General features: G+C 38.0%; 1 protein-coding gene across 3 annotated transcripts in view; it reads left to right on the plus strand.

Moving 5' to 3' along the window:
• PTPN13 (protein tyrosine phosphatase non-receptor type 13) overlaps positions 1 to 21,182 on the plus strand; it is a 95,271-nt gene that overhangs the window by 32,041 nt on the left and 42,048 nt on the right. For all 3 annotated transcript variants that reach the window (XM_086464763.1, XM_009955774.2, XM_086464765.1), the window contains exons 6-9: positions 1,448 to 2,011; positions 11,811 to 11,906; positions 13,781 to 13,880; positions 20,333 to 20,552. In XM_086464763.1, coding sequence (XP_086320889.1) covers positions 1,448 to 2,011; positions 11,811 to 11,906; positions 13,781 to 13,880; positions 20,333 to 20,552 — 980 coding nt within the window. The remainder of the gene's footprint in view (positions 1 to 1,447; positions 2,012 to 11,810; positions 11,907 to 13,780; positions 13,881 to 20,332; positions 20,553 to 21,182) is intronic.

Consider the following 21,182-nt stretch of genomic DNA (forward strand, 5'->3'; position numbering starts at 1 on the left):
CTTTGGGAGTAGTAGATACTGCACAGTAATTTACTTTGAGCTCATGACTGCTTTTTTTGTGAGGATGTCTTTCAGGCTGCTGCTTCTTAAAGATGTACATGGTAGTATCACAGTAGAGAAGGAGCTAACTCTAGAAACAGCATCACATCCCATACTGGCTCCACCTAGGTGAGCAAGCATTGCTTAGGCAACCCAGCATGGAATAGTTTTAGTTGAGTTTTGTCATCAGGAGTACCATGATGAGGTCAAGATTGCCATATTAGTGCAGTGTATATGCTGCAGATCGGAAAAGGTTAGACTTCTTAATAATTTTTGCAATGTACTTGGTCAGCTGGAGTTACGAGTAGATTACTGCCTGTGTGATATCTACAATAGACTTTGGATTTTCGCAACTTTAGTAATGCAGAAGCGTTAAAGAATTTTAGTTTGCTAACAGAAAGTAAGTAGCAGTTGGGTAGTCTTTAATACTGTTTTTTCTCTGTGATTTACAATAGTTACAATTCTTTTACTTTGAAATCAGGAAGGATTAAGAACATGGAAGGTAAACTTGTAGGTTATCTGTTAGTATTAAGAAATGTGATTGTACTTTACCCATGTTTGTAATTAATTTTGTAAAATCAAGCTAATACGTTGAGAAAATGTTATGCCCGAGACATACATGATCATCAAAACTTCTCCATGAACACGGTATGATATTCTTCAGAGAGCACATATTTCATTGATACTGTTCCACCTCTGACAGTTTCTTTTATTCTGGAAATAATTTCATGGTAAGGGAGAGGGAGAAGAGAGAGTATTCATTAGTATTGGATGATCCATTTATTAATAAAACATGAAGTATACAGGCTCATAGACTCACTTAGATCTTAGAAGCTTGGTTGGGGGAGACTGTCATCACCAAAAGTAGTCATTAAAGGAAGATCCGGGATTTTTAAAATTCCTAAGTACACAGTCATAATTCTCTTACTACTGACACTACTGCAGGGCATCTGTAAATCTGTAGAACAAACCTGGACTTGCCATTAAAAGTTGTAGGTGGTATCTTTGGGTGTGAGAGGAATGGCTGATTTCAGATTGTTCATTAAACTTTTGTTTTGGTGATAGTCCAGCCTATTTTCAAAATAAACTAATGAGAAAAATAAAACTAATGTGAAGAATACTTTAGGCATGTATATGATAGTGTTTTCATTTGTTTTTAAATGTTAATGCTGAATTATAGTAGGCCATAATTTTTTCTTGAGCACTTCAGAAATAAAAGAAAGAAAATGCCTGTCAGATAGGAAGTAGTTGGAATTCTGTCTTTATTAACTGAAGCAGCCCTTTAAGTAGCAGGCTCAATGTTTTGCATAGCAAGATCAAGGCCAAAATGTGTGCTCAGTGTGCACTTGTATTGCATTCTTGTGTATTAAGTACAAAATTACATACATGAAATGTCTCTTTATTCCAGGGAAAACGTTGGTGGTCGATGCACCTCATGGACACAAAGCTCATTTCTCTCAACAGACTATGCTTAACAAAGGACTGAGCAAGTCTATGGGATTTCTGTCCGTTAGAGGAACACAAGGCGAGGAGGATTTTTTCCAGGGCATTTCCACAGATTACACCTTGGGACAGGAAGATGTTTTCTGTCCTCATAGATGTAAAACCAGTGAGTTTCAAAATAAAGGTCACCTTCATACAGATGTCACTCCCAAGCGGAAAGTATGGGCTTCCTCCACAGATTTGCTTTGCACAACTGACAAGGCAGCTGAGAGTGACCATGCGGGAGGCTCTTGCAGGCACAGCCATCAGTGTGAAGCATTTACAGTACGGACTTCTACTACTACCAGAAACAAGGAAGCAAGATACTCTGATGGGAGCATAGCACTGGATGTCTTTGGCCCGCAGAAACTGGACCAAACACAGCATGTGCCTGAGACATCGACTTCTGCAGCCATATCAAGTGCCTTTGACAGGATAAGAGAGAGACAGAAGAAGCTGCAGCTTCTGAGGGAAGCCATGAATGTGGAAGGTTAGTGAAGCTTTTTGATTTTCTGAATATTCCAGTCATTAAATAAACAAAGATATCTTTATAATGAATTTTAATTCTCTTGTAGCAGCTCTTGAAATGTTGAGATCTTTGCTTCATCTTCTTTTTTTAGGTAAAGTGAAAGCATTGGCATGGCTGTTGCCAATAAAGATAAATGTGTTTGTCCAGATTGCTTACCCAATGAAAATAGTTGATCTTTGTAAGTCAGCCAGTATCAAGTTCATCAATTAAAATTTAGAAAAAGAAAAAAAAGTTGGTAACAGCCAATTGTCAAGTAATTTTACTTGAAGAAAAATCCTCATCTCCAGCTATTAGGGATAGATTTATACCCCAGAGGTCTTTATGCAGAACCCTGTAAGAGGAACTGCATATTTCATTTGCTATGAAAATGTAACGTGATTTTCAGTTGGATAGAAACTGAGAGCATAGTCAGATTCAGCTTGTGATAGGCCAGAAGGCATAACTTAGTCATTAAAGGTATACAGTAGAAGAGCTGTATGTACAGAGTTAGCTCAGTCATTTATTCAGGTGAATTCAAAATCGATACAGTTGAAAATTCATGGCTTCCTGTCCGTTGTGTGACAGAAATAACTGTGTGCAAAAAACCAACTTTTGCCTCCTTTTCCTGCACTGAGGTATAAACACGTCCTTATTAAGGACAGGTGATAAAGCCTTTTATCAAAGTTGAATTTCTAAAAATCCCTCTTCATGCCCCTTATGGCCATCTCAGGTGATGCTTATATGGCAGTTAGCATAGGAAGCCCATTCCTTCTTTCCTATGAAGGTGAGCCTTGAGCTCCAGGAAGAAGGAGAGTTATTGAAATAGCATAGGCAGTTTAAAAAGCTACGGTGATTTCTGTTCAAATTGTACAGACAAGACAGCTGGAGGGGTTTTTCTGCTATCAAATTAGTATCTTCTGATGAGAGTTACATTGTAGTGTGGAGGAAGGAACATAAACAGAAGTGGTACTGTGGAGATACCATTGTTTATCTCAATAGAAGTTCACCATGTGTCATTATCAACTGGGATGTCTGATGAGGTATGGGGAGGGTTGGTTGGTTTCTGCTTTAAGACTCTGAAATTGATGCGGACCAGCTCAAGTATGAGTCAACTTTGATCTTTGGAGATAAGCAACTGACAAAGTTTAAGGGGAGGCCACTCCCTGCATTGGGAAAGCTCAATAGCCTTGTTGTTCAGGAGCGCAGGTTTGTGTTGCACAACACCAAAACCAGAAGCTTGACCAAACCGATGGATGAGCAAGAGTTTATCATTCTCATTCAAACAGATTGGGAAATGGCAGAAAACATAACGTGCCTATGCCTTGTAGACTGAGATGGTTCAGATATGTGAAACTACTCAATTCATAAAGGGAATGGGTGAAAGTGTAGTCAAAGTAAACCAGGAACAAGGGCTTCGTAGCCACAGGAGCTGAGTGACAAATCTGTATAGGGGAGATTGAGGCAATAGATAATGGCTCACTGCCCATCCTTCTGAATTCACAGTCATCACTTGCTGGAAAAAAATGAAGATACTTTCTCAACAGGTAGGTGGGTTGCAATGTTCTCATCTTACAAGTTTTCTACTTTCAACAGAGGAAAGAGGTATGTTTCAGTCTTGAATTGAAGTTAGGAGTGTGTGTCTGCCATTTTTTTTTAGGCTCTCCATTATTGGCTTTTTTGGTCAGTTAACTACTTAAAGAAAAGTTTTCTCCAGAAAAGTTTTCTCCAGAACCTAATTGTGAATATGAGTTTTTAACAAGAGCCAGTTTAAAAGGAGTATTTTAGTAAGACAGAGGGAGAATACTTTTTCACATAGGAGTTAGTTGCTGTTGTGTTTTACAGGGCTTGAGAAGCCTGACTGAAAGTATTCTGTTCCACCTTAATGAGCATATGCAAAAGCCTTAATACATAAAGTCTGCTAGTCTATTTAAAGCCTCCTTTTCCGCCTCCTTTTCCGCCTCCTTTTCCACCTCCTTTTCTGCCATTCTATATTTTTTTACTATTCCTTATCTCACATCTCGTTTACAATGGATGAGTCCCTTGATCTTTCATAAAAAGAGTCTGTTGCTAGTTTTGTGTGTCAAAGAAATGAAAAATACAGTCTGAATTTCTTGTGCATTACCGTTGTATGTAATTTTCAAGCACTTAGTGGGTAGACAGATATTTCCAAATGTCAGGCATTGTCAAGTGTGTGTGGAATTGCTCTTCTGAGATAAACCCAGCCTAGCTGAGTGATATGAGCAACTGCATGGAAAGTTGCTCATATCAGCAGTCTTGATAAAGGTAGCAGTGGCAGTTTCTTGGGCAGCACTTGATGCGAGGGTATCTTGCTGCCCACAGCAGGTAGTCACATAGTGGATAGGTGGGCAACAACTAGAAATGGAGTGGAAAGAAGTCCACAGAACGTGACAGCAACTACTACTGTTTCCCTATGTGGGACACAGCACAACCTCAAAGGAGAGGCATTGAAAAGAAAAACAAAGAAAGAGAATAAGGTATTTTGAAAATTTGCAGAATCAGGAAAAAGGGTTCTGTTCAGCTTGAGCGGGGAGGAATGGGCTAAGAGTCACAGGAACAGGGTTGGTGGTTGGGTTTAGTAGAGAGGACACACTCTGCCTTCTCTCTGGTAGGTTTGGGGATATTTTCCATTTGGTTGAGTCTAGGTCTAGGTTACAGTTAAGTCTGTGTAAGATGTAATAAGCGTCTGCTTTCAGCTGCACATTGTTTTTCAGTTTTTGAATTGTGAATTGGCATTGGACTCTCTGCGGGTTAAACTTGGCCAGATAAAACTTTACTCCCCAAACTGTCAAGGAAATTAAGTGACATGTGGCTTATTTCTTCTTTAACTTATTTTGAGTTAAGCTGGCAAACTATTTGTTATTCATAAAACCTTAAGGAGCTGACTGTCTTGGAAAAAGAAAATGTTCTCATGCACAGGCTGTGGTATGCCAAGCTTTTACTCAGAACAGATTTTTACGATCCACATTATAAACTCATGAAAAGTAGAGTTTATAGTGGAAAGAATGACAGACCTTTAATTACAGCTGTGCTGTAAAGGAGCAATTAGTCTGCAACTCACTACAATCTAAACTGCACTATAATCTACAGTTGGAATGTCTCAGATTTAGCCTCAAAAGCCTTCCAAAGACAGTGTGATTGCAAGTGCCTTGCTTATGAATTTGCTGGTTTATATGTTCTTCTGCTGTATAGTTTCAGGGTTGAGGTTTTTTGTCTCTTGTGTACTCAAGATGATTGTTTATGCTTAGGTGCTTAGCCAGATGAGGGGGGAAGGGAAAGAGACTGCTCTTTGAGTTCAGATGTAGCCAATTCTGAACACTAAGAACAGACTCCAAAAATATGTCTTAATCTTGCCAAGAGATGGGAGAGTAAATTCTGCATCTCTGCTGTTATTGTTCATTCTTGCTTTTGTTATGTAGGTTTTGTGAGCTTAGGCAGAATTGTTTAGAGTTGTGAAGTTGTTAGGTGTTAAACCCAAGGAGTTTATCTGTTCCAGGAGAGGAAATTTTGGTTTTGTTGTTCTTTTGAAATTTGGAAGTTGTTGCTTGGCACCAACTGCTAGTGTTCCATTTCAGAGAGAAAATAATATTCTACCTTTTACATTTTGTAAGCCTGCATTGCCACTCAAGAACGTGAAGGCATCATCTGTTCCACTTTGCTCCCATCTTTGCATTCTCACCTGCAAAACTAATTGTATGTTCTGAGAGGTATGAAGTGTAAACACATTTCAGTTTTCGTATCTCAGGCCTGCCTTCAAATGGCACAATAGCAAGGCACAAAGCTGTGAAATAGTAGCTTTGTATGAATCTCTTCCTTTTATTTGCTTAGACAGCTGCCCCTACCCTTGTTTTGAGCATATGCATAATTAAAAGTGAATTGGTTTGTGTTACAGGAGTGAACGCGCATCCTTTTTTGTATGCAGCTTTTCTTATGAGGATGTTGTAAATGAGATGCATGAGGGAGCAAGGCGTAAAGATTGCCTATGTCCTGGTGGAATATAGGAGCACAAAACCAGTTAGGAGAGTAGGAATGTAGCTGGCTGTGGGTTAAATAGCAGTCAGGGAGGATACCAAAAATCTTGCTGAAGCTTTGGAATGCTGAATCCAGGGGTGGGGGAATGGAGGTGGTTTGGGAATATTCTCAAGCCTTTGTCAAGGGTTTTTGCAGTTAGGAAACATGTGAATCCCAGAGCCTCAACTTGTGTTTATCCCCCTTTCTTTTTTACCTTTGATTTTTCCAACTGAAAACCCAGATTATTAAGTCCTCTTTTTTTTTTTTTTTTTTTTTTTTTTCTTTTTTGTCCACTTACTGCTCTTTGCTTCATACAGTCAACAAGAAGAGGCAGTAATATTCTGTGTTTCTAGGGATGGGTCTCTGCCTCTGAAGTCGTCTTTGTCTTTATCTCACAAAACAATGTTTTCGTTAGCTACCCTGAAGACTCATCTGGACCCCATATTACAACTGCATGTGTTTAGGTGGGGGGCTGCAGTTAGGCATATTTTAAACGTCTGGATTTTGAAAGCTCTCTTAGTTTGAAGCTCCATTTTTGAATAAGGGGAAATTTCTGCAGGTCAGCTGTTGTTAGTAAATTTATCCCAGCAAATTAAGCCCCAGGGATTTGGATTTGGGAGCTTCTGTAGCAGTGGGTTAAATGGGAGATTAGATTTAGGGCAAAAGAGGAATAGCTGCTTTACAATCTTACCTCTGTAAATTCAATAAAGTGTGTATACTTTCTTTTTCTCTTGAATTCTATGTACTTAATTCATGTATAGGCTAAGCAGAGGAAATGCAAGTCATCCACAACGGTATATCTGTTTGCATGTGAAAGCAAATTAAGGCTTAGTTTACACATGTCTTATGACCATTGTGCTGCAGAATGATTTAAATTCAGTGGTGATGAAATGGATTCTCATGTGGTTGGTATGTCTGATAAGGGTAAGGTTCAGTTAGAACAATGTTCAGAAATTGTGTTAATGAAGCTGAAGGGTAGGATAATGGACTGATACTATTTTAGATAGAAAACTTTCAGTTGTTAACTTTACTGAGACTACAGAAGTTGGCTTTTCAAGGAAAAAGAAATGTTTGTGGGATTTCTGTAAAGTACAAGTACTCTGGCATCACCCACTATTATTTTTGTTTTGAATTACATAGTTTAACATAAGGTAGTAAAACAGCTCTTACAATTCCATAATTGCACAGCAAGGTGTCATCTCTGTCTGGGTTATCAAGCTTTCAACAGCTCACACATTCTGGGATTATCAATTTTTAATCAACACATTACATTCTCAGTTGGATAAAACATTTAAATTAAAACAAACAGTTTTCAGTCTGTGTCCATTTACATACCTTATACTGGATGGCATGATCCAGATTCAGAAAAGAAAGGTGTCTAAGTACAAGACACTGAGTGCTTATCAGACCGCAGAGTTGTTATTTTTAATCTGGCTGGTTTTCCTTGCCAGCCTAGCCCCAGAGATGTACGTTTTCTGCAATTTTACAAGGCTCTGTTTCTTCCTGTCACTCAGATCCTGCTAGACCCTATGTATCAGATGTCTGTTAGGCTCTCTAGGGAGTTGCCTGGGTGGCTGGTGACTTCGGCTGCATGTACAGCTTTTTCATTTAGAATATGGGTGGTGGAAATCTTGCAAGGTAAAATGAGCCTGCTCCCCTGGAAGGCTGAATGGATTAGTTTCCCTTGTTCTTGTTGGATACAAATCCTTACCAGGGATTTACTGTGGATCTCTGTGTTCTTCCTGTTAAACCTGTGCTGCCTTGCATAAGATAATTCAAGTTTTCCTAGATAAAAAGAGGAAAAGGAAGAGTAAATATGACTCTAACTTATTGATTCAACTCTTGTGAAAGAAGCAAGTCCCAGCCTCTCTTAAAGGACAGTTAATATGTTTTAAGTGGTGTTATAGTAACACTCCTATGTAAGAAAGACACCCACCAATAAACCTCAAAGAGCAAATGAGATCCTTCCCTGTAGTGAAGCTGCCTGTTTAACTCTGCCCTCTTCTCTGTACTTTTCCTTCTCTGTACAGCCAGTAATAATTCTGTGACAATGTGTATTTGAAAACCTGTGTACCTAATGTGAGTCATGTGTTCAGGATAATGACATTCCAGGCTAAATGTGGTTCTCTGATTTCTGTTGAAGTTGGCTGCGGTGGGGCTTTCTGTAAATTACTTGTCTGGGCTTGCATGTCTTGCCTTGCATAAATAGTGTGTTTTGTTATTTTATGCTACATTAGATGCCTGTAAGGTTGTGCTCTGGTGGCTTTGATAGGGAGTTTAGAAAAGCACTACTGCAGCACTAGGCAGCACAAACACAGATTCTTCAAGTTGTAATGCTTCATTCTCTCTGCATCATGCTGCTGCTGCATGTTAACTTATATTATTAGTACAAGTTTTATATATTTATTTTAGTTATGGACTCTTAAAACATGCTTAAACTCAGCTTTGTTTTTCTACTAAGGTATGAAATGACTTGAAGTGTTCTGGTAAGAGACTGTAATCTAAGCACTGAAATGTTAAGAAGGGTAACTGGTGGAATCATTTTTGCTACAATGTGCTTGATATTTCTAGAAGTTAAATCAATTCTGAAGTCTCTCTTCAGTCACCAAAACTAAAAAAGAAAAAAAAAAACAAAAACAAAAAAAAAGGAAAAAAACCCACAACACCACAAAAGTAAACACCCCACAAAACAAAACAACAAAGCATGGCCATTCAAAAATCCCAGGAAAAATTGTTTTATTGTTGTCTTTGGCTTTTATTGATGTCATGTTTCAGTTCCTTCCCAGACAGACAGGCTAGAAGTTTTCCCTCATTTTTGAAACTAGTGTATGAAAAGCTTAACTTTAACTTGATCCCAGAATTGGAACTTTCTGACCTTTGGAAGCCAGTTCTTAATTAGAAGTTTGACTTGGACATGATCCAGATGCCTTCTCTGAAGTTAAATCCTAATATGATATGTTAGAATTGAGGAGAGTTTGCTGGAGGAGAGGAGACAGCATAAATTATTTAGGTAGTTTTGCAAGCATTATAGATGCAGTAGTCTCAGTATTTACAGTTTAATTGAATGTTTGCAGGTCTGCAGTCCATAGCCTGTCCATGCCCCAGAAAAGATAAAGCTTGGTTAAAAGGTGTTGGGGGGATGTGCAAGGCGTGTACATAGACATGTACATACCAGCAGAGAACTGGAAGGTAGTTGCCAAAGAGAGGATGTCCCAGCAGCAAACAATTCCACCTCTGTATATATATTTCCCTAAACTGAGCAAAGCGAAGAAAAATCTAGAAGAATTACTCCAAATTTCAGGCTTCTTAATTGCCTTTAAATTTTGTCCTTAGGTTGAACAGGCTGATATTCATTGATGCAGCCCCATGTGGAAAGGTTGTAAAATGCCTCCAGAAGATGAGAATACCTTTGCTTGTGTTATTGTGATGAGTTGTATGGCCTTGCTTAAGGGAGAAAGATGTGACAAGAAAAGAAGGTAGTCCCACCTCTGTCTCTACTTGTGAATGATGGGATAATAGGTTTAAAGCTAGCTGGGACTTATGTGGCGGTCTGTGAAAACATTGAGAGAAGCAGTGATTGGGAGTCCTGCTTTATGTTTCTTGGCTCACGAACTTACCCGTTGGCCTACAGCAGGGTCCTAACTCCTGCTAACAGGATAAGTCAAGAGAAGTCAGATACCCTGCAGAGTCAGATATAACCCTACCACATACAAACAATTATTTTGTGGTTTAACTGTGTATTTCTGGTTTACCATTTTTTGCAAAATTTCATGTCTTGAAGAACCAGGAGGGAGCCACAATTTGTGTGCGATTCAGGAAGCCCAAGCTGCTGACTAAATGGGGAAAAAAAAAAAAAGTTTAAAATCTCATGTTGTATTTTATTGTTCCCTTTCCATCCTATTGCTTCAAAGTCAGTTTAGCAGACTTGAAAAACCTACAGCTAATAAAACTACTGGGAAAGAGGAGATCTGTTTTCAGTTAAACATTTCTGTACTGTAGCTCTGGTATCATGTTTGGATTAATGCCTCACTTAAAGGGATGGGAGGATTATAAAAATACATCTCCAAAAGCTAACCACTGAATTTGTGTTTTATTTTCCTTGTTAGGCAAGTAATTGCTAGATTGGCGGTAGATTTCTTTGTTGTAAAATCCAGAATGCTGAAGTAGCCATTGTGAAAGACTGAAGCAACCCCACCCCCGCACGCTCCCCCCAGTGAATTCTCTTCATCTTGCTGTAGGTTGGTTTGCGAATGCGCAAGTTGTATTGCTCCTTTTCTGAGACCAATGTGAAATGTCCTTAGGATTAATTGGGTTTTATGCTGCTAAAATGGGCAACTGTGATGGGCTGGTGGGAGGAGTTGGTTTCATGGGTTCATTGGTGACTTTCCTTGCTTTTCCCCGTTTTCTAAAAGAATCGTGTATTTGGTGGGACAGTAGGGAACCTTACAACCCAAATGAACTGGTAGAAACGAGGGAGATCCTGGCTTTTAAGGAAGAAGGTTTTGGAAATACTCCAAAATTAACATGAACTAGTTTTTAGCCTCGGTGTACTGCATTATCTTGTATTTTTTTCATGCCTTTTTCCTATTTGGAGTTTTCCCTTCTTCTGTAGGAAGTACGAATGAGTAGTACTGTGGCCTGTATGTCTAACTTTTCCTCTGACCTGATGCAGGTTATTCCACAAGTTTACTGTTCTTGCAGGATTTTTCACGAGGCGTTTTGTTTTCTAGATGTGGGAAGTTGGAACCTCCGGCTTCCTTTTGGCAGCGTCCAGACTCATCTGCTGATGTATTCCCTATTCTGTATTCTTAACATTTTATATTCCTTGCTGTAGTCATTTGCACTTGTCTTCACAGCAGTTACATGTGTTTTCTCTATATCATCACTTTTATTTTCAAAAACATTAACTGTTGGACCAGAGACAGCCTTCTGCAAATAAAGATACCGGAAGTTTTCTCTCACTTAGACAGTGAAGCATTGGTAATCCCAAAATGTAGGGACTTTTTTGTTTTGTTTTTGGCTTTTATGCACACTATGTGGTTGGTTGTTGGCTTGTGCATAGGAAAGTTTCTGGAGTTTGTTGCAAATGTTGGTACATACCCCTTCTGTGGAGTCCTTTGCTCCAGTATGTTATTTAAAGAATCCACTGAGAATAGGAACTGAGACTGCTATATTGATTTCTCATCACGTGCATTTAGCTATTCTGGTTAATTAAATATCCTATAAGGACTTATTAATTGATTGTTAATCATATTTTGTGGATGTTGAAGGTGAGCTGAATGGATTAGGATTTTCTGGTTCCTGCTTTTTTTTTGTCTCTGGTTATTTTTCCTTTTTCATTGTGAAGGAACCAGGGTTCTGAGTCCTGGTGGTTTCTTTCTACACACGAGGGGTGCGCCGAATGTTTTCATCAGTTTTGTTTGCAGGAGGGATTGGTTTTTGTCTTGGGCTTTGTTGGGTTTTTAAATATTAGTTTAAATTTGGAAGTGGTGATGAGAGAAGTTCAGAGGAGGTGGCTCTGTTACGACAGCCAAGAGAGGACAGGCAGACCACAGAACCCTCGGGCTTCAGGGACAGAATGGAACTGCACAGCATCCACTGAGTGTTTGCTTTACGACTTCAAAGCCACAGGAGGCATTTTAAAAGGTTTTCAAAAGATTTCAAAAAATTTCAAATGTTTTATTTGTGTTTGGTTTTTTGCATTAGAACTGTTGCTCTCTTACTCTTCTGATACCCTGATTTAAACTTCCAGAGCCTTTGAGAAGGTACAAATCTTACCACAGCGATGTTTATAGTACTTCGAGCGAAAGTCCATCTGTTATTTCTTCGGAACCAGATTTCAGGCAAGGTAAGACCTGCATGTAAAACGAACAGATGAACAAAAAAAACCCACCACAAAAAAAAGGGGGGAAAAAAACCAAACCAAACAAACCCCACACAGAAAACCTGAAGAAAAAAGTTCAAGGTGAAAAATAAACCCCAAAAGTATGAAGTTAAATCTTTAGTAGGAGGTTTGATAATTACCACTAATATGAAGTTGTAAGATGATCTCATGTAATTACAATATTGTGTACAGCTTACCATAATTGGCAGTCTGTTCAGAAATTAGTTTGACATTTAGCGCTCTGGAAGGGAACTTGGTAGGAAAAGCTGGAAATGGTTCACTTTTTACTGTAGTTCTTACTTTAAATAGCATGCTGTCTTCAGAGGCACAAAAATGATTGAGTTGTTAGTATACACTAACAGTAAATTGCAAAAGCTTTGTATGGCACAAACACGGTTTAATTATTTTTGTATCAATGGATTTTACCATGAGGGTTAAATGGTTGATAATTTATAGGCAAAGGATTTCAATTGAATGCAAAAGTAGTACATACTGCAGGCTGTTTGTATGATAAATTTAAGCAAGTTATATGGAATCAATGGCTTGGAAAAGCATGAGATGGTTTGATGGGTTGTTTGCCGATATATGGTAGGAAGGGGTTTTTTTATGCAGTGGAAGCACAGCATGGAAGGAAATGCTTGGAGCATTTTTTGAAAGAAGTGCTAAGAATTGTGAAAAGAAGTCAAGAGGAGAGCACAGTTGATGAAACGATCAGCTTTGCAGAATCATTATAAGAGACGGAGACAAACCATTTGATGAAAATCAGGAAAGAAAGCAATAGTTAGGAAGCTACAGTATAGCTGCACCATATATATTCTGTATGCACAGAATTCCAACTCAGCCTCCCTGTACTTAGTGTGCTCTCAACGTTCCTTGTCTTTGTCTACCCTCCCGCTCACTGAGCTAGAAGCCTAAGGAGCAGTAATAAGTAGCAAGCCTCCTGTAAATGCATTTCCCTTCATTTTCTTGCCGTTTAGAACAGGCTGTTTGCATTCCAGTCTAAAGTCAGCAGATCCTAAGTTGGTACAGGCAAGAGAGAGCTGCTTTCTGGCTACTTACTAGTGGACTCAGTGAAATGGCTGTCAAAAATAACTGTTTCTAAATCAATGTGGTTGTAATGTGTTCTGCAAGAGCACTCCTGCTAGCTCTGTTTATTGAGGGTATAGTATGAGGGTATAGTAAGAGATGAAAGTGAAGTAGTTTGCAAAACCAAGCTCTAAGTATAGCATCTGAGGTGCTGCTACAGAAAGATGTACCAGCAAAGGATGTAACTATTACAAAGCAGTTTAGTATATTGCCAAAAGAAAGAAAAAAAAAAAAATTATAAATTATAAGGAGGAGTCAGATTCCAGGGACAAAAATTAAACATGGGAGCTCAGCAACATACATACTGGTTTCTTAACTCCCTTCTTGAGAACTGGATGCATAATTACTTTACCTAACTGCTCTATTATCTATTCTGGAGTGGATTTGTATGATGTCTTTGCTGTGTATGTGTCTCAGCTCATGGCTGATAAAGAAATTTGTCGCCTTGGGAAGTTGGCTATGCAATTGTGTGGGGGGATTTTTTATTGTGGCTTCTTTTTGGCCTTCCTTAGTATTCTTCTTCAAAGGACTTTTGTAGTGCAGCTGTCTTCATTGGGGGAAACTGTAAGATTGCTTTGAAATCAAGTTCATAATGCTAGTTTATCTAATACTGTAATGCCATTGTGCAGAACACATGAATCTAATTCCTTCTAAGTAATCTCTTATGACTGATAAATCCTTGATTTTTGGATGGGATTACTCTGTGTGCTTTGCTGCCCAGTCAGGTATTAATTTGTCTTTTTGTTTGCTAGTGAGAAGAAGTGAAGCTTTCAAGAGAGATGATGCCAGTGGTGCTTTGCCAGGTGCTGATGATATCTCCACATCAAGTCAAGCTAATTCTCAGAGGGCAAGGTAAACCCCTGTGAAAACAACGTGTCTTGGACTGCTTTGTCCTTATCAAAGAAAGTGTTCTAAATCTCCAAGCAAATTTTTCACTCCCATCCCAGCTTCTGTTGAAGGTTTTAAAAACTAGCACTTGGTACTTGAAAGAAAATAGCATTTCAGAATTACAGTTTTCAGTCTGAAATAGAAGTCTCATGATGCACTGTGATATAGAGGTAAGTATACCAGTTAGGAGTCCAAGTTCAGTTCCCATATTTAATGGAGACTGGGTTGTACTCTGTCAAGTTACTGTATCTATCAGAAGGTCAGGGGCTATGTTCTGCTTGGAAACCTTAATATTTTTTATTTTTATTTTTAATAGACTTTTCTAAAATAAAGTTTTGAAAAGTATTACTATTAATACAGATTAATTTGCATTTTTTCTTTTAATAAGAAAATTATAGCATGCTTATTTCTTTGAAATAAGGCAAAAACCATACGTTTGGTTATTCTGGCAAACTCTTAGTTTATGCTGTTGTGTTTGGATTCATATTTTTTTAATACCTAATTGATACTCTACTTTTTTTTAATAAATGAGGCATGCCAATTTAGTAATAATTTGTGCTTTTGGAATTTATTTTTCTGTGCTGTGTATTTGAATATTTCATTGGTTTGGGGTTTATTTTTTCAAATGATGTTTATCAATATTGCTTTAAAAAGTAGGTTTTGCTTTGTACATCACCTTAATGCAGCATCCTTGTACAGCAGAAGTGTATCTTGCTATACCTGTTAGGTTTTCAGAGTGCTTCCATTCTAAATGTTTGAGAATTTTTATTGGCATTCTGCTTTTAGATAGAAAATTTTCTTATTCTAGTCTCTGACAGATGCTGAATCACCTTGGACTATTTTATCAAAATTATTCTCATAATCTTTTTAATAAGGGAAAAAGACAAAAAAAAGGAAAAGATACACATATTTTCTCCCTCTTCTGCCACCATGTTACAACAACAAAACCTTCTTTTGGCAGCTTTTTGCGTTGTTTGGAGTAAGTCGGGGGAAAGATTGCTGCTGTGCTCAGTATTTTGGGATTTTTATATGGTTTTGGTGTAAGTTGGATGGGAATCCTGCTGTGTCCTACTGAAAACACTTAGAGGTATCTGAGGATTGGAACTGTTTCAGGTGATGTGGCAAGGCTGTCAGATGCATCCTCTGTGTTCATTTAACAGATAGGATGATGTACAGTGAAGTAGGGCTTAAAGCCACGCTTTGAACATGAAATGAAATGAAAATAAACTAACATCTGCTTCTCGCACTATATTGTGTGCCTTAAATGGATCTGAGTAAGGCAGGGTCCGGATGAGCTGTGTATGAATGCAGATGAAGAAGAGAATACCTACTTGGAAATCTTATAGCTTTTGGTGATCTGCTGAGCAGCTCCACTGGTTTTCTTACTACTTACACTTTGCCTGAAAAATGCAAAGTCATTTAGAAATATATATGATGGCATTTCTTGCAGGGAAGGAGCATTTAGGCATTGCTTAGCTGGGTCAACATTGCTTTGGCAGGAATATGGTATCTACTTGTGTAACAGCACATGCGTTATGTGCAAGCAGTCTTAGAAATCCAGCCTGTCCTGATGTAAGAGGATTTTGGCTAGTATGTGAGTTTTTAGGGCAAATTTTCAAGAACTCGGGTTACAGGTTTATGTTCCCTGTAACCCTGATTAAGCAGCTGTAAATTTCTGCTTTGCATTTTATGCTGTCTTAGCACCACACTAAAATGGCAAAGTAGACTATTACTACTGTGTGTACAGAATGAGCATATAGCTCTCAACTTATTTGCCTTTTTTTTTTTCTTTTGTTGGACACTGCTAAGTCAACCTGCCTTCTTCTTTGACTTGAGCCCAGGAAAGCTGCCAATTCAACACTGTAGCTATGCTTCAAAATAAAGCGGCAGTAATTTGTGGATGCTGATAGAGAACTTTTGTTTCTATTTACAAAATGTTTCAGAAACGGAAAGCAGTATGTGGTGTGTAAATGAGTCGCTTTGTAAATGAATCAGGCCTATTATGCAAGTTAAAATGCCATGGTAAAACAGTACGTACTTTCTCATGGTTCGTTTTACATTATTTTACTTTATATTGCTTTAAGACTGGTACCTTTAATGGATGTAATTTGTATTTGTGTGAAATCTAGAAGGAAAATATTGTAAGTGCTGTGTAGACTCATCTGTTGTGCTTAGCAGTGGAATGAATTTTACATGTATGTAATTATACAGTCTTACTTCAAGGCTTAGTATTTTTTTGAATCTCCTATTTCTGCTTGGCCTTTCTTTGTGCCTTTGCTAAAAGATACAACTCTGCACTTGCACAAAAATGTCGTGGTAGGGTACCAGAGATAGTTCTTTACTGATTATCATAATTGTTTTCCATTTTCATAAGGTGAAGAAGCTGGGGTTTTTTATCTATGTACCAGACTATTAACTATAGCAAAGATGGAAAAATGAGGCTGAGCTTCTGAAAGCCAGTTTTACTAGCTTTTTTTGTAGATGTAATGAGGAATAGGAAAGCAGCCATGAGCAGAATTTGGTCCTAAAATAATACTTAGATAATATCTCTGTTAATTATGTGAGCTGAATGGAAAACAGTGCATGCTCTCTTGCTCTCTCTCTCTCTGTCTTCAACAGCTGTTAAAACTTTCCAGTGCTAACAAGTGTAAAAAGGAATACCATCAAAGATGGTACCTAGTTAAGCAGGGAGATTTCTAAGAAAGTAACTTAGTATTTTTATCCAGAACATTGCATGTTGCTGCCTTAAAATGTCCTGTGTTACAGAAGACCATGTCTTTTATAACTTTAGAAACATAAGCTCTCAAAGTAAAACTCTTCATAACAAGTTCCAAGGAGCAGATTCTCAGAGTTGACATTTCTCTTGCTGTCGTTTGATTTCAGGGTTTGGGGAAGTATATGTAACTTGATCCATTACTTGAATTCCATCAGCACATGGGAGCATGTTTCGGTGTTTTTCTCTGTGTTCAGAGATACCATCTGTACTTCAATACATATTAAATTTACTGCTCCTGTGGTATGTCCTTGGAGGCATTCTGCTTAATTATTCATGGAATTATCCTAGTAAAACTGAGTTGTAAATCAAATAAGAGGATTTGTTTTGAGGGAGTCCGCCACCAATATTAAAAAAAAAAAAAAAAAAAAGAAGTCGGGCTCTTCAGAGTTAACCGTCTGCGTAACTCGTGCTGTTTGGGAGAGCTGGCCTGCTCTTAAACTAGCAGAAGCCATAGGTTTTTTCAGTAGTACACTCAAAACCCTTCTCATGGTCTGTGACTGTCGTTATCCTTTAAACTTCTTGGAATGTTTTCCTCATGGCAATGGATACTTTTGTCTGTGTTTCCTCTTTGCTGCTTATATTCCCTATATTTGTCCCTTTTTTTTTTTCTTTTTTTTGTTTTTCTTCCTTTACTATTTCTTCCTTTTTCTCTCCAGGAGCAGCAGCTGACATGGATCTCTTCCTTCTGTTGCCTTTTTCTTCCACTAGATTTCATTTCCATATCCTTCCTACCTTACCAAAAGGCATCTTTCTCAGTCTATTCCTGACTTTTCCACTGCACTAATCATTAGAGAATGCCTTCCTGCTTCCCTTCTTCCAACTTCCTTCTCTGATCCAATACCTGCTAATTTCTTGGTAAGTACACTGGGTGAGGAGTTAATTTGCTTCCCTGTTTTATAGGAGTCAGCCTTCCAGGTGACTGCTCACCTACTGTCTTCAGGTTAATAAGTGACTGTGAGATTCTGGTTTGCAGTCAGACATTGATGAAAATACTGGGTAGCAGCCAAGTACTTCTAATAAAGTACCATAAGAAACACACTTTTATGATGTTACCATTTAGGAATGTAATTTGGATTTTTTTGTCGCTGTTGTTGGAGTAATAATACTTGCATATTATGGACTTCATGGAAGAGCTCTACCTGTATCTGTCAACAGTATCTCCTCTGCTGTAGAATGAGATATGTTCCTTGTCTTGGAACCTAAAGAGTGAATCATTCCCTCTGTGGAAAATTGACAGTCTGACCAAGCCAGAGTTAGATTTCGTTACCTAGGGTACTGAAGTGGGCTGATTGCTGGTTGGTGACAGTGCTTATATACCAAATTAGGAAAACTGTTAAACCATTAGGGTTTTGAGCTTCCTCCCTGGACACCTCACACCCAACCCAATTTTCAGAGAAACTAATACATGGCAGTGAAGATGATAAACCAACATAATGATAATACTTTACACAGTAACTTATGATTACTTCTATTGCACAAAGCTATATGTTACTAAAAAGGCAAAATTTTTTTCTGCAGTAGGGGTTTTCACATTAGCAAGTGTTTTCAGATACAGCCATGCTGCATCGTGTCTATCTGTTTCATATCATCTTTGATAATTCATAGATATTTATGTTCAGAAAGTGTTTGGTTTTGTTTTATTTCAGAGCCCATCCTTAGACCTTGATCTGAAGGGCGCTCGTGGGAGTATTTACCTTAGTTCGTTGTGAATATTCCCACATATGTCGATCTTAATAAGCTTCCTTTTGATGAAAAGCTAAGCATGTGCACAAGTCTTTGCAGGTCTGAGGCCTTTTCTCATTACTTTGTCCTTTTAGGTGCAAGTTACTAGGTCTGTTGCAGAAAGGAACAGAGGAGTGAAAAGGGAAGCGATGCTGTGAAATCTGTGCACAGTGGAAAAGATAATGTGCTTACATTAATACATTTTTCTGTAACTACTCTATATCTTCCCTGAAATTCTGTTTGAGGAACTTCAGCATTGTTTGCCTCAGTTTGTGGTGCATTAGTGGATTTTGTTGTTTGGACTCTCATGATAAGTCTTATTTTAGTGCTGATTTTGTATGCTAACCAATTAAACTAATTAAACTTTAGTATTAATTAAGAGAATGTGGTGCACTGTTCACACTATTGGCATTCATTAGAAACTTTGCTGTAGGAAGATTAAAAAAAAAATTGAAATCATGTCTGCCAATTAGCATAGACAACCGTACTGTCTGGACAGGTGCATTTTCTCTTAGTTTATTAACTGATTTGTCATTCACCAAACATATCTTTTAAAAAGTAGGTACATAAATTTCGTGTCTTTAAAAGTCTGTAGATTACCTTTTACTACAAAGGACTGTACGTCAGTGTCAGTGCAGGACTTACTCTACATTTATCTGTATTGCTAAAACTTCAGTGCAATGATATGCAAGCTTCAAAACACTTTCTTTGCTCTTTCATGTTTTTCATTACTCTAGTGTACCATCTAAACTCTTAGCTTAGGACTGCTAAAAGTGTCTTTGATGGATGAAAGTTAGTTTCCTCTGTCCATTTGTATTTAAAAATTGCACCTGTAAAGTCATGTTAACATAACAGAGGGAGAACTCTTTTTTTCTGGTTTTAGGATGTCTAAAGAAGCCTTGATTAGATTGTATTTAGTTTGGGGTTTAAAGGTGCTTTTCTGGAAGTGTGGGACAGAGGGAGGAGAGTGGAAGTTGGTTTTATTTTTCTCCGATTTCTCCTTTCTTTGCATTTCCTAACCTCCTGATTTTCAAATAAAAAAAAATTACTTCTGTTCACCCAAAATGGGACATGGAGTTCTTTCCTTCTACAGAGAATAGAACTGGTAGGACATTTGTCATCCATGCCTGCTGAGAAAAGAACTGGAGGATAGGTTGCTGATGGGGTTTTTTGTTTTTCTCTTCTTCCCCCCCCTTTGGATTATTAATTTAGACTCTAATTTATTTTTTGTGGTGGCTGTGTACCGACCGAATCATTATTAGGAATTTAAAAAAAGGGATTTTTTTTTCAGCAAAATAAGATGATGAAAACATTAGAGTATGATATTTAAAATAAATATGTGTATAGTATGTTGATACATATAAAATATTTCCATAAATATTTCAAGCTACACTACTGCTTGGGAAAAATCAGGGAATAAATAACTGCTGTGCAAAGAGTTTGTAAAGAATTGCTAAGAGGAAATGATTGGAGCAATATTTACTTATATAAGTATACTGCTACTGTAGTTTTTTTCTTTAATGACATATTCTTGAGCATGCCTTTTTCACAGTCTCTGCTTTAACAGAGAAATTAAGGTATTTTCAAAGAATTAATATTTTTCTTCCTCCTGTGTGTTCACTGGTTTTGTACTGATTCACAGGGTTTGTAGTGTCAGGTATTTTTTAGACTGCAGCTGAGCCTATATTTTTCATATGAATAAATGACAGGCAGCTGGAGAAACTTGATGTGTTTGCTCATTTTATGTATTGATGGATTGCTGTAGATTGCTAATCTCCTGTCTACTGAATAAATGTTGTGTTTAATGTAGTATTTGATAACTAGTTTTTTGTTCTGGATTTCCACTTATGTAAGTGCCTAAAACAGCAGAATGTCCTGGGCATACCTACTAATGTCGTCCTCTCTGACTATATCGTAGGCAACATGAAGCACCATTTGAAGGGAGTCTGGTAAGTCAAGAAGTGATGCTAAAGCGTCAGGAAGAAGAAATGATGCAACTGCAAGCTAGAATGGCTCTCAGGCAGTCCCGACCTAACCTCTATCCGGGAGATGCAATTAAGTCCTCAATGCTTGACATCACCAGAGATCCACTGAGAGAAATAGCCCTGGAAACAGCCATGACACAAAGAAAACTGAGGGTAATGCCCTGATCTCAGGTGAACTCTTATTTTCATTGAAACAGAGAAGTGTCTTGACTGAAAATCTTTAGTATGTGGGATTCATAATGAACAGTCCTCAGCAGATTAAATACTAGGTGTTTGGTGTTGCCCTGATAGGAAAGATGTGCTCTCACAGAGGTTTTGTGGCATTAGTGACTATGCAGTCTAAAGCAGTGTCAAGAGATGCTAAAACAGACAGCAAGCCTTAACTAAAGGTTGCATTGATTAAACAATACAGCGTCCTAACAAAGGTGAGGTGTAGTTTTCTCCTGTATTCTATGGTGTGGATGTGGATGTGTCCCATCAGCATCAAAGTTTATTAAATGAGCAAGTTGGGAAGGTAAAGAAAGGCGGAAAGTATGCATTTGATCCTTGGGTTCACCCTGAATCTCTGTGCAAACTCGCCTTTCCTTTCCTGGCTATCTTGGTATGGGGATGAAATATAAGATTACAGAGAAAGAGGGAGATAAGTATAGAGTGGCTGATGTTTAGAAGAGATGATGGCTTGATGTCCTCTGCTGCTGCCTTCAGTGAATTGGATTTATTTATTGGGTTTTTTTTTAAAGATAGGAAAACTTGAAACAAGACTTGGTTGAATTTGCTGTCCTG

This window comes from Leptosomus discolor, chromosome 4 (genome assembly GCF_034619465.1).
Source record: "Leptosomus discolor isolate bLepDis1 chromosome 4, bLepDis1.hap2, whole genome shotgun sequence".
Taxonomy (NCBI): domain Eukaryota; kingdom Metazoa; phylum Chordata; class Aves; order Leptosomiformes; family Leptosomidae; genus Leptosomus; species Leptosomus discolor.